Here is a 14,172-nt window from a genome sequence, read left to right as displayed (position 1 = left end):
AGATCTTTTTCTCTTTGTTTTCATTGCTATCATCTTCATATCAAATGGCAAAACTAAAAAACTTAGTAACAAGTTTGATGTCCTTTTACTCAAGGGAAAACAGTCCATAGACTGGGATCTACAATGCCTAGCAAGCACCTCCTCAGGGAATTTAGGGTAAGAGTGACTTTTATGGGGTCTTAAAAGAGGCACTGCAGAAACAGGACATGATTGGCTAGAAAGATGGGAGTTTCCTTTTAAAACTAGGAGGTCCTGTTTTCTAGGACAAGGTAGGCTGTAGCTAAAGCTGAATTGGACAATTGTGGTTGATGTTGGGTTTCTTGAGAGTGAGGTAATTTCTATGGTGCAGGCTGACTTAACGTATAGGTTTGTGATGTCGTCTGAGCCACTGGCATGACTTTTGTGAGTTTTGATATAGCAGTTAACATTAACTGAGTGCTTTCCATTAAACTGGTTCTCTGTTTGTGGGAAGCTATTCAGAACAATAAAGGAAAAATAGAGATCAAGAGGAGGAGCAAAGAATTGGGGTTGCAGTTGAGGACAGGGTAGTGGTTAGGACTTCCAGGCTCAAGAAGGAAACTTGAGAAGACTCTTGTTCAGTCGCCATGTTATGGGCAACTCTTAGAAACCCCATGAACTGTAGCACACCAGGCTTCTCTGTCCTCTGCTATCTCCCAGAGTTTGCTCACATTCATGTCCATTGAGTCAATGATACCACCCAACCATCTCATCCTCTGCTGCCCCTTTCTCCTTTTGCCTTCAGTCTTTCCCAGCATCAGGGTCTTTTCCAGTGAGTCAACTCTTCATGTCACGTGGCTGAAGTATTGGAGCTTCAGTGTCAGTCCTTCCAGTGAATATTCAGGACTGATTTCCTTTAGGATTGACTGGTTTGATCTCCTTGAAGTCCAAGGGACTCGCAAGAGTCTTCTCCAGCACCACAGTTCAGAAGCATCAATTCTTCAGTGCTTAGCCTTCTTTATTGTGCAACTGTCACATCTGTGCATGACTACTGGAAAAGCCATGGCTTTGATTATATATATGGACCTTAGTCAGCAAAGTGATGTCTCTACTCTTTGATACACTGTCTAGTTTTGTCATACCTTTGGGCTTCCCTGATGGCTCAGATGGTAAAGAATCTGCCTGCGATGCAGGAGGCCCGGCTTCGATCCCTGAGTTGGGACGATTTCCTGGAGAAGGAAATGGCAACCCACTCCAGTATTCTTGCCTGGAGAATCCCATGGACAGAGAAGCCTGGCGGGCTACAGTCCATGGGGTTGCAAAAGAGTCAGATAAGACTGAGCAACTAACACTTTCACTTTTCTTCCAAAGAGCAAACGTCTTTTATTTTCATGGCTGCAGTCACCATCCGCAGTGATTTTAGAGCCCAAGAAAATAAAATCTGTCACTGCTTCTACTTTTTCCCCTTTTATTTGCCTTGAAGTGATGGGAACAGATGCCATGGTTTTAGTTTTTTTAATGTTGAGTTTTAAGCCCGCTTTTTCACTCTTCTCTTTCACCCTCAAGAGGCTCTTTATTTCCTTTTCACTGTCTGCCATTAGAGTGATATCATCTGCATATCTGAGGTTGTTGATATTTCTCCCACAGTCTTGATCCCAGCTTGTGCTTTATCCAGCCTGGCATCTTGTATGATGTACTCTGCATATGTTAAAATAGGCAGGGTGACAGGATACAGCCTTGACATAGTCCTTTTCCAATTTTGAACCAGTGAGTTGTTCCATCACGGTTCTGACTGTTGCTTCTTGACCTACACAGATTTCTCCGGAGACAGGTAAGGTGGACTGGTATTCTCGTCTTTAAGAATTTTGTGCAGTTTTTGTGATCCACACAGTCAAAAGCTTTAGTGTAGTCAATGAAGCAGAAGTAAATGTTTTTCTGGAACTGCTGAATATCTGGAAGTTCCCGGTTCACATACTGCTGAAGCCTAGCTTGAAGGATTTTGAGCATAACCTTGCTTGCGTATGAAATGAGCTAAATTGCCTGGTAGTTTGAACATTCTTCGGCCTTGAATGTAAACTGACACTTTTCCAGCCCTGTAGCCACTGCTGAGTTTTCCAAATTTGCTGACATATTGAATGCAGCACTTTCACAGCATCATCTTTTAGGATTTTAAATAGCTCAACTGGAATTCTATCACCTCCACTAAATTTGTTTGTAGTAGTGCTTCCTAAAGGCTCACTTGATGTCACACTCCAGTGTGTCCAGCTCTACGTGAGTGACCACACCATCGTAGTTATTCAGGTCATTAAGGCCGTTTTTGTATAGTTCTTTGTATTCTTGCCACCTCTTCTTAATCTCTTAGGTCCCTGCATCTGTTAGGTCCTTGCCATTTCTGTCCATTGCATGAGATGTTCCCTTGTTAGCGCCAGTTTTCTTGAAGAGGGCTCTAGTCTTTCCCGTTCTATTATTTCCTTCTGTCTCTTCGCATAGTTCACGTAAGAAGGCCTTCTTATCTCTCCTTGCTGTTGTCCGAAACTCTGAACTCAGTTGGGTGTGTCTTTCCCTTTCTCCCTTACTTTTCACTTTTCTTCTTTCCTCAGCTGTTTGTAAAGTCTCCTCAGACAACCATTTTGCCTTCTTGCATGTCTTTTTCTTTGGGATGGTTTTGGTCACCCCCTTCTGTACAGTGTTAAAAGTCTGTCCATAGTTCTTCAGTCACTGTCTGCCGGATCTAATCCCTTGAATCTGTTTGTCACTTCCACTGTATAATCATAAGGGATTTGATGTTTGTCATATTTGAATGACAGTGGTTTTCCCACTTTCTTCAGTTTAAGTCTGAATTTTGCAATAAGAAGCTCATGATCTGAGCCATGGTCAGCTCCATCTTGTTTTAGTTGACTGTAAAGTGCTTTTCCGTCTTTGACTGCAAAGAACATAGTCTGATTTCGGTATTGACAATTCAGTCAATGATTCGGTGTAGAATCATCTCTTCTGTTGTTGGAAAAGGGTGTTTGTTGTGACCAGCGTGTTCTCTTGACAAAACTGTTAGCCTTTGCCCTGTTTCGTTTTGTCCTCCAAGGCGAAACATGCCTGTTGTTCTGGATATCTCTTGACTTCATACATTTGCGTTCCAGTCCCTGATGATGAAAAGGACATCCTTTTTTTGGTGTAAGTTCCAGAAGGTGTTGCGGGTCTTTATAGGTGGGTGGTAATCAGCATTTTCCCCAGTTTACCCAGTTCCACTTGCCGAAAACTTTTTCTGGTTAAATCTTTGATGTGATGTATTAGCTTGTGAGCTACCCAATAGTTAGCTAAAATTGCCTCAGTCATATTCCCTAAATTCTGAGAGCGTAGACCTTCTTACCAAGGCCCTTCCTTTTGCTGTGGAAGTTGCCCTGTTGCCCTCTGTAGCCTAATAGGTAAATAATCTACTGATACTTTCCTTTCTACAGACCAAATAGAGCGGTATTTCCTCTTAATGTGCTGTCTCAAAATGAATCACTGAAGGGGAAACTATTTACAGAATGGATTTTTCTAAAAGGAACTATTAGGAAACTTACCTACCTTGGTCTATGTTTAAGCATTAGGGAGAGATTAATGCAGCTTTTCCCTTTTAGCTTGTTTGAGTTTTATTTCCAAAGCAGTAATTTATCTATTTGTGATACAAATTTATATTGCATGTTCCTGCTTTTGCTTTGTGTTCTCTAAACTTATTAAGTTTCTCCATATTAAAAGTAATGGCATGTTTTAGTTATTCCTTGTTTAAAAAGAGTCACAAAGCATATACTAAGATATTTTTAGGCAGGATCCTTTCAAAAATTAAAATTTAATGTTAAAATATCAGTTAAATTTTCAGTATAAAACATAAATTGAGAAAACCTTGGTGGGTTTTTTTGTTTGTTTGCTTTTCTTTTTCTTTTTTTCAAAGGGAAATTTTGCTTCATAAAGGGTTTCACTACAGTAATATTTGTGTTTAAAATACCCTGCAGGGCCTTTTTCAAGTGAGTCTAATTGGTGTCTGGGATAAACTTTGGATAGTTGCAGAAAAGGATTAAGAATTGTTGAGCCCAGTGTCTGAAATCCTCATTTCTAAAAGTCCCTTTCAGAATCTACACAGAAGCTTGGATTTCCCTCGTTTTGTATGTTCTTGAATTAAGCATATTTTTTTAAAGTCCTGTATTTGAGATGATTTCTTTAACTTATGCAATTTTGTTACTTTAGAATTTTAAAAATTATAATAGTATTTTAATGTCTTTTCTGCCATGTTACACTGTCTATACTTTTTTGACCTAGCTTGGTGGTGGTTTAGTCTCTCGGTTGTGTCCAACTCTTTGTGACACCATAGACTGTAGCCTGTCAGGCTCCTCTCCTTTGTCCATGGGATTTCCTAGGCAAGAATACTGGAGTGGGTTGCCATTTCCTTCTCCAGGGGATCTTCCTGACTCAGGGATCATACCCAGATCTCCTGTGTTGCAGGCAGTCTCCTGCATTGCAGTCAGATTCCTTATTGACTGAACCACCAGGGAAGGACCTTTGCTGCTAAGTTGCTTCAGTCGTGTGCGACTCTGTGCAACCCCATAGACGGCAGCCCACCAGGCTCCCCTGTCCCTGGGATTCTCCAGGCAAGAACACTGGAGTAGGTTGCCATTTCCTTCTCCAATGCATGAAAGTGAAAAGTGAAAGTGAAGTCACTCAGTCGTGTCTGACTCTCAGCGACCCCATGGACTGCAGCCTACCAGGCTCCTCCATCCATGGGATTTGCCAGGCAGTAGTACTGGAGTAGGTTGCCATTGCCTTCTCTGGAAGGATCTTTGGGCACGAGATTAATATTGGTTAGTAGGATGAATTCTAAATTACAAATAATGGACTTACTGATAAAATTTTATAGCAAAGTTGTTTGCGAGTTGGAAGATTGTATACTGTGTTTGTATTAACTGTAATGCCTCAGTGAAATCTAAATGAAATTGAGAGACACTGTAAGTAAAGGTAAACGTTGTTTAGTGAATTACAAATAGTATTTCAAATATAGGTGCTGAATTTTATGTGCTTCTGACAAAAATATGCCAGACACCACTCTGTAGAAGTTAGGATTCACATAATTCTTTCAGTTCTATTGTCCTAAATGCATTTTCTTTTTTCTCAGAGGACGTTCTGAGTAAAGATGCTGGGGAATGTGCAATATGCCTTGAAGAACTGCAGCAGGGAGATACTATAGCACGACTGCCTTGTCTATGTATATATCATAAAGGGTGAGTTTATTTTTATGTTAGCCAAATTGATATTAGACTAAAAGACCTTTCTCAAAGTTTCAAATTTTGTAATTAGGGCTGAAAGGTTTCTTCTTCATTGAAACTCCCTTCCCCCATTTCTTTAAAAAAAAAAAAAAAAAAGGCCTTTTTTCCCTTGTTGGTAATAAAAATCTGTTTGCATCTCAAAGTCTACCATTTGTTAAGCATTTACTATGACCCAGGTATTGTCCATAGCTTCTTGAATAGGTTATCTTACGTAAGCCTTATAACAGTCCCGTTGTACCGTTGAGGAAGTAAGCTGGGGGGCATGGTCACATGGCTAGTGATAAATGAAAGAACTGAGATTCCAGCCATGTCTGTCTGACTCCAAAGCCCAGCTGGTTTCTGATAAAGTGTTGGTTTTAGGGCAACAAGGAAAATTTGATTTAAGATGATTTGAAGTAAATTACAAAAAGAACAGAAAACTATAACTTTAAAAGCAATAGTGGAAATAACTTGGAATTTTATTTAAAAGCAGGATGTGGAGGTTGGAGAAAATAGTAAATAATACCAAAACAAAGAGGCAAAAATAAATAAGTAATTATAATAAATTAATTACATCAGTAATTATAATAATTATAATAATATCAGTAATTATACTAAATCCAAATGGTCAAACTAACCAGGTGAAAACAAATCAAAAGGTTGGTATATCCTGTTGAGCAGCACACTTAAACATAAGGGATATAGAACAATATGGACATAAAGGGATAGAAGACTATATCCAGGCAAATGTTAAATAAATAAAACTGACAAAGCTAAATTAATATTGGACAAAATTAACTTTATTGAAAAAAGTATTACTGGTATTGTATGATGATCCATGAATGAAATTGCTCAGTCCTGTCCGACTCTTTGCGACACCATGGACTGTAGCCCACCAGGCTCCTCCATGCATGGAATTTTCTATGCAAGAATACTGGAATGGGTTGCCATTTCCTTCTCCAGGGGATCTTCCCGACCTGGGGATCAAACCCGGGTCTCCCGCATTGTGGGCAGATGCTTTACTGTCTGAGCCACCAGGGCATCCCTCCATTATCATTATCAATCCCTCCATATCATTGTATGATGATAATAGTATATAAAACTCCATTCTTTCTGTACCAAAGAACACAGTCTCAAAATATTTGTAGAATGGTCAGAAAAAATTGAGAAATCATCATGGTAATTGAAAATTTGATATACTTCTCATTGAGTCAAACAGGCATACACATAACTAGTTAAGACCTAGAAAACTTGAGCAGTACAGTGAACAGATTTGATCTCATGAGTATGAATGGATGTATCTACACTCAGCAATTGAGAGAATACATTTTCTTTTCAGGGACATACAAAACATTATAGAAATTGGTCATGTACTAGGCCACAAGGCAGGTAGGTCTTAGTAAACCACAAAAAGCTGGTACCATACAGAAAGCTGTTCTGTTCTCTGGGCACAGTTAGATGTCAACGACAAAAGATAAATGATCTTCACAAGTACTCTTAAGTAACTTATGGATCAAAGAAGAAATCATAATGGAATGTAGAAAATATTCTGAATAATAATGAACACCTTTCCAGCATTTTTCTAGAGTGATCCTTGCAAGATTTGTGTTACTGTGGAAAGGAAGACTGGAAATCAATAGTCTAAGTTTTTACCTGAATTAGAAAATTGATAGCAGGATAAACACAAAGGAAACAAAGATCAGAGAAGAAGAAACTGAATGAAAAGATTACACACTAGAATAGAGACTAACAAAGTCAAAAGTAGATTCTTTGAAAAGAATAATAAAACAGGTTAGCCACTGGCAAGATTGTGTCTAGAAGGAAAAAATAAACAGTGTTGGAATGAAAAGGAAAACATAACTTTAGATATAACAGGAATTAAAATAGTTGGACAATTCTGTGCAAAATTTTATATTTTCACCTAAAAATTCTAAACAAAACAGGTATTTTCCTTAGAAATATTATATTGTCCAAAATGACTCAAAAAGAAATAGGAAATCCAAATAAACTAGTAACTATCCTAAGTAGTTGTTAAGACTAACCCCAAAAAGTAACAAATATTTTTTAAAAAGCCAAACCAAAAAACTAAAGACAGGCCTACTATGACAGTTTGACAACAAGTTTACCACATAGCCAAAACATCATATGGGCTTCCGTGATGGCTCAGTGGTAAAGAATCTGACTATAATGCAGGAGACGAAGATTCTCTCCCTAGGTTGGGAAGTTCCCCTGCAGAAGGAAATGGCAACCCACTTTAGTATTTCTTGCCTGGAAAACCCCATGGACAGAGGAGTCTGGTGAGCTACAGTCCATGGGGTCACAAAGAGTGGAACATGACTTAGCAACTAAACAGCAACAACAAAACATTGTGTTAATAATCATAAATTCCTCCAAAAAGTAGATAATGATGGAGGGTTCTCCCACGTATTTTATGAGTATAGTATGTACTTGATACCCATATCAGACAAGAACAGTATAAGAAAGAAAACTAAAAGACACTCTCATTTATGAACATAAATGCAAAATCTGAAAACATAGTAGCAAACCAAGTTCATCAGTATATATGTAAAATAAAGCCTCTTGACCAAATTGGATTTATGTTATTAATAGTAATGTGAAAACACTGTATGATTAGAAAATTTATGTATATAATTTATCACATTAGCAAAGGAAGAAGACTGTATTAACTTAATAAACTCTATTATTAATTTAAAAGCAAAAGCAAAAAATAAGTATTAGATAATATGTTAAAATTAATAAGAATTTAGGTTGTCTGATAGGAGCTCAACATATGAAATCAGTTGCATTCATATCCCAGTAAAAAAAATATATAACTTTTTTTAGGATAGTAACATTAATAGCAACAGAAACTGCAACAGGAATAAGATTTATTAAGAATAAATCTTACAATAAGATATTCAAGATTTTAAAACATTCCTGGAAGATATTATAGGAGGTCTAAAATAAATACGTGTAAAAATAAATAAATAAATAAAATAAATACGTGGCATATGATTTTGTGGATGGGAAAAGTCAATATTGTAAAGATGTCACTGCACCCCAAATCTATGTAGTTAATACTATTTCAATCAAATCTCAACTAGTTTTTTCATATAACTTGACAAGTTGTTTCTTGCATATATATGGACAAAAGAGCAAAGGGTCAAGAATAGTCAAGACAATCTAAAGAAGTAAGTGATGCTGGGTGGTGGTGATGGGGTACTTAGCCTATACAGATTCACTGTAAGACTCTTAATTAGGGTGGTGTGGAAAGAATATAGACAAGTAAGTGGAAAAGAATAGAGTCCATAAACACTCATACATATAAAATGGAGATTCAGCATTGCATGGAGGTAAAGAACATGGCCAATACTCCAATACTTGGTCACCTGATGTGAAGAACTGACTCATTGGAAAAAACCCTGATGCTGGGAAGATTGAAGGTAGGAGGAGAAGGGGGCGACAGAGGATGAGATGGTTGGATGGCATCATCGACTTGATGGATGTGAATTTGAGCAAGCTTCAGGAGTTGGTGATGGATAGGGAATCCTGGCGTGCTGCAGTCCATGGGGTCACAAAGAGTCAGACACGACTGAGCAACTGAACTGAAAGAACATGAACTGTTAAGAGTCAAGATTCCTAAAATTTGAATCCCAGCCCCTCTGCTAATTCATTGTATCATCTTGGTCAAGTTACTTTCTCTGCCTTAATCTGTAAAATGAAGCACTATTATTAACTTCGTAGAGTAGTTGTGAGGTTTTAAATGAGTTATTTTTAGAAAGTGCTGGCAAATAATAGATGCTATATAAGTGTTTGTTTAACATGAATAAATGGAAAAATTGGTTTACCAAAGTTGGTATTACAGTATAGTAAAGATAATAAGGAATAAACTATTCATTGAATGGCACTGGAATCAATTAGTTACTGACATGAAAAAATAATTGAATCTGTATTTTACTTTTGAAATAAGAATTAATTCTAGATTAACTGCCTATGGAAACTAAAGTCTAAAATATTGGAAAGAATATAGAGAGATGTTCTTAACCTCATGGCAAGGAATTATTTTGGGGGCTAAGGTAACCTCTCCATAAAAAGTTAAAAGAAAAGTTGAAGAATTTGACTACATTAAAATTTAGAACTGTTTTTTGCATAATGATACTATAAAAAAGTAAAAAACTAGATGTCAGAGTCTTTTCAGTACATATAACAAAGGTTCGATATGTAAAGCGTGGAAGCAGCACTGTATGTTATTGTGGAATATGTACACACGGTTTGCTGGATCTTGGGAGGGGATATAATATTTTAAAGAACATGGGTTCACAGCAGTTAATCTAAGAAGGGGGGATTTTAAATGGCCTTCTTTGTCGAGATGAACTGAAATCACATGGTTATAAAATAGGAAGTACCCATTTTAGATCACAGAACTGTACATTCAGATGTACTGGGAATTGTTAACGCATCTGGTGTATTTTGTTCAGTTCTCAGTATTTTGTTGTTAAGAGGCATTCTGGTAGACCAGAAGTGAGTCAAACAGCAAGTTGAAAACAATGTTGTAAGTCAAATTGGGCATGTTTATTTAGACAGCAAAAGTTTTAATGGCAACAGAAATTGTTTTAAAATATTTGTAAGAATATCATGTGGATGGGATCTTTTACCTTCTTTCCTTTTAAATTTACCTATTGGTTTTACCTATGAAAACAACCTGTGAGGATAACTATTAATTTTGCCCTTCAGCATATTAGTCAAGCCATCTGGCTTTGTGGCATATATTAATTTGCACTGTTAACTGTGAGAATGTTTGACGCTTTAAAAGCAAATCTGCTTGGGTAGTTTCCTAGCTGTTGGGCAAATTACTTAACCTTCTTAAGGCATTGAGTTTATCGTTAGAACTTTCTGCATAGAACTTTCTGTTCTGTGTCTGTTTTATCTAGTAGAGTAGCCACTAGCCATGTGGTTGTTGAGCGCTTGAAATGTGGCTAGTGTGACTAAGCAAGTGGATTTTTCTTTAATTTTAATGAGCTTAAATAGCCATATGTGGCTCGTGGCTTACTGCATTGAACAAAGCAGATCTATAATGATAGTTATATATGCATCCTGATATTTAACTTCCTATAAACTTGTAAGATAGTTTATAAATGGATGATGGTATATTTATTTGTATCTGTACATGTATTGTCAGAAGAAAACGATAGAATTAAGTTTTCAATACTCCCATATAGTCTTTTAAAATGTGATATATAGTACTGTCAAGAATTAAAGTTTAAAAGCTTGATCTGTGGTTGACATTTGCATAAATTTGAACAACTGTTTTGAAGACAGATATCTGTCCAGATTTGGCCTTTAACTTTGAATGTTGGTCAAGTGGTAGTTCTTCAGGTTCTTTTGGGAATGGTGGTTCTGTTTAAACCTTAAAGTACTTTATAGCATAATTTTGCAAAGATGTATTTCCTTCTTAGAATAATCAGAATGTAATAAAAATATCCTTTTATTTGTGTATGTCAAATATCGTTAAAAATCAAATTCTTTTTCTGTAGAGATATTAATGTCAAGAAGTAAGCATTTTTATTATAACTATTATATAGATAATTAAACGTGTTTCAATTTTTCTGTTTTTTACTTTTCTAGCTGCATAGATGAATGGTTTGAAGTAAATAGATCTTGCCCTGAGCACCCTTCAGATTAAGCATCAGCTTCCTGTCTTATAGGTAATTTTCCCTTTTTTAAAAAAAATTGCTTTTTAAACTGTTACCTGAGTCATCCATTCTCAACCACCATTTTTATTCATTGATTTAGTCACTGAGGTGTGTATGTGTTCCAGACATCGTATTAGGCTGCTGTATAGAAAACTCGCATGAAAAGTTACAAAGAAACAATTTTCTTGATTTCCTGAAGAGAATCATGTATTAAGTAAACTCTAAAATTTTCGTACTTTAAGGCACTTTAACTTAGTTTATTGCTTTCAAAAACACCATGAACTACTATGCTGACCCCATTTTACCGATGAGAAGCCCGAGGGTCAGAGTCATTAAGTTCCATGACATTAAGAAGCATGTTGTCCCAGCAATCCAAGGTTATGTAGTTAGCAACAGAATCAAATTCCACACACTCCTAACTTCCCAGGTATGTTTTTTAGGTAATGCAATATATTATAGTTCTTCAATCGTAATAATTAGTTAACATTTATATTGCATTATTATATTAAAAATCAGAAACATTACTTTGCCAACAGAGGTCCATCTAGTCAAGGCTATGGTTTTTCCGGTAGTCATGTATGGATGTGAGAGTTGGACCATAAAGAAAACTGAGCACCGAAGAATTGATGCTTTTGAACTGTGGTGTTGGAGAAGATTCTTGAGAGTCCCTTGGACTGCAAGGAGATCCAGCCAGTCCATTCTGAAGGAGATCAGTCCTGGGTGTTCATTGGAGGGACTGATGTTGAACCTGAAACTCCAATACTTTGGCCACCTGATGCAGAGAGCTGACTCATTAGAAAAAACCCTCATGCTGGGAAAGATTGAGGGCAGGAGGAGAAGGGGACGACAGAGGATGAGATGGTTGGATGGCATCACCGACACAATGGACATGGGTTTGGGTGGACTCTGGGAATTGGTGATGGACAGGGAGGCCTGGCGTGCTGCAGTTCATGGGGTCGCAAAGACTTGGACATGACTGAGCAACTGAACTGATTATGTACCAGGCATTGGTCTAAGCATTTTACATCTATTAATAACTTATCTAATTGTTATAACAATTCTTTGAGCTCAGTACTCTTTAACTACTCCCATAATGCAGATGAGGAAACTTAAGTTTTAGAGAGGGTAAGAAACTTGACTTGTCAAGGTCACATGGCTAGTTCCTTAGTAGAGCTGGGAATTGAACCCAAAGATTGTATTGTTTGCTGTTTTGCTGTTATTAGTGACAACATTTTCCACAGAAAGGTGTTTTTATAGTCATTCATTCAATTTTATCTTTCATTTGTGTATCCTATCTACACAGTAGACAGAAAAAAAGAATTTTTAAACCAAATACAGAATTTGTTTTCTGTTGACATAGCTTATTCATGATTCTGCATTTTCTGAAAATGTATAGTAAATTGAATGAAAACCTCAAAACCTCACTTGTGTATTGCTTTTTTTTGAGTTCCATGAAGTGAATTGAACGACGACATTTAGCTTTGAAATTAGTTAATTGCTAACTTCATATGTATGAAAAGCTTTTTATTTGTATCACTTCAGAATGGTATAAAGTATTGTGTTTTACATGAAGGCAGAATATTTTAGCCAGTCTTGAAATTGTTTTGGAAGGAGGTACTGCCTCTGTGTTCAGAGACTCAACGTAGTCACAGAAGAATCTTTTCTGAATGTCTGATTGCAGGCAGGAAACTAGAGCAGATAGTATCCTAAGTTCTAGTCCTGTGCTGTCCCCCCAACTTCCTTTTATTTCAGTAACTCGTGGTCTTAAATATGAGGTGTTGTGATAATAAACACATTCAAGGAATTCTGTTGTTCTTAATGAGGATCATTTAAGAGCAACAGGTTAGAATATTAACAAAGAAGATTTGAGGTGACTTAATAACAGCTATTGCAGCTGGAATAAGAGCTGCAACTTTGAGACCTCTGTATTAATTAATAACAGTAGGATTACACTTGTGAACTATGAAGTCCTGGCTGAACCATCAGCTTTTGAACCTTTTTACCATGAGATGATTCAGATCACACCTGAACACATTTGAAGTATGAATTGGAATTCAATTACTGTGTGAGAGAAGGTGATGGGAGTGATATTTTGAGGATGCATGCATATATACTTTTATCTCACTTTATTAAAGGGATTTTGAAGAGGAAGATGCTTTGGAATGTCTTCAGTGTCACCTTACATCTGGGTCACTAAAGTAAAGCTATGGCTAAAATTTATAGAAGCTTTTTAAGAGAAGTACTAACACCAATGCTAATAGAATGAAATATAGTATTTTATGGACCAAAATAATATGTCTTAAGTCTTTCACCCATAAGTAAAATTTGTCTTTTTAGTCAATAAACTTTTTTGTGTGTAAGTGGAGTTTTATGATATAAAATCTGTTATTACCTGGTCTCATCAGCTAAATCTTTATTTTAGGGTCACAGCTTATGGGATGTGTGGGAACATGGCATCTCATCTTATGGGCAACATCGTGTGTTGGTTTTAAACAACATTTCAGTTTCCTTACCCTGTGTATCAGTGTTATCTTCTATCTTCTTCTTTAGTTTTTTTTTTTTTTCCCAATGTGGAACCTGGGTTTGGATGTGAATCGATGGAATCTGTCTCTATGGGTCTTTTCAAATGATGAGTCATTTCTAAGAATGTATAGACATGGAATTTCTCAACTCACATTTTGGCTTTGTTCTGACTGCCTTTGTCAAATGATGAATCCTCTTGTCTCTTTAGCTGTCCTAGATTAAACGTGTATGGGTTGGAAGAGGATTCGGTGTTGTTAAAGCTTTTTTTTTTTTTAAGGCAACATGTAGCGATACTCTTCAGCATATGAATTTAGTAGTCAGCCTAAAATAGAGATACATGAATGTCTAAGGTCTTGATTAGTTAGGAAATCATTTACTACTTTTAATTTGAGATTTTGGGCTACTTGGAAAGGGATTAATGAATTGTGTATACATGTATGTGTTTGTACTTTCTGTACTCTATTGATAGTCTTTATTGTCGAGGGGGAAGGACTGTTGGGGTTTTTTTTTTTTTTTTTTTTTTGGTAACAATTTTAAGCTTTAATTTGTGCTTTGGTGTCCTTGATTTTTTTCTTTTGCAGAACACAGATTTTATCAGCTTTTTAAAATGCTAAGTGTATGAAAATTTACAGTCTAAAGCAATGTTCATGGGGAGATAGGTGTTTAATTTTGATTTGTATTACTATCATGAACCGTTGCTTAAGCTTAATGTATCTGCTTTTACA

The 14,172-nt window shown here is 36.5% G+C and overlaps 1 protein-coding gene across 2 annotated transcripts in view; it reads left to right on the top strand.

Annotated features, from left to right (window-relative positions):
• Positions 1-14,172, top strand: part of ZNRF2 (zinc and ring finger 2) — a 96,507-nt gene that overhangs the window by 76,350 nt on the left and 5,985 nt on the right. Inside the window, exons 3-5 of one of the 2 annotated variants that reach the window (XM_070787895.1) lie at positions 5,102-5,207; positions 10,857-10,936; positions 11,461-14,169. In XM_070787895.1, the coding sequence (XP_070643996.1) occupies positions 5,102-5,207; positions 10,857-10,914 (164 nt within the window). In that variant the 3' untranslated portion in view covers positions 10,915-10,936; positions 11,461-14,169. Of the gene's footprint in view, positions 1-5,101; positions 5,208-10,856; positions 10,937-11,460; positions 14,170-14,172 lie in introns of those variants that run through there. The other variant, XM_019958817.2, reaches the window with a different exon arrangement.

The sequence above is a fragment of the Bos indicus genome, chromosome 4 (genome assembly GCF_029378745.1).
Source record: "Bos indicus isolate NIAB-ARS_2022 breed Sahiwal x Tharparkar chromosome 4, NIAB-ARS_B.indTharparkar_mat_pri_1.0, whole genome shotgun sequence".
Taxonomy (NCBI): Eukaryota; Metazoa; Chordata; class Mammalia; order Artiodactyla; family Bovidae; genus Bos; species Bos indicus.
The sequence above is the reverse complement of the archived record's forward strand: the minus strand, read 5'-3'. Positions and strand labels throughout refer to the sequence as shown.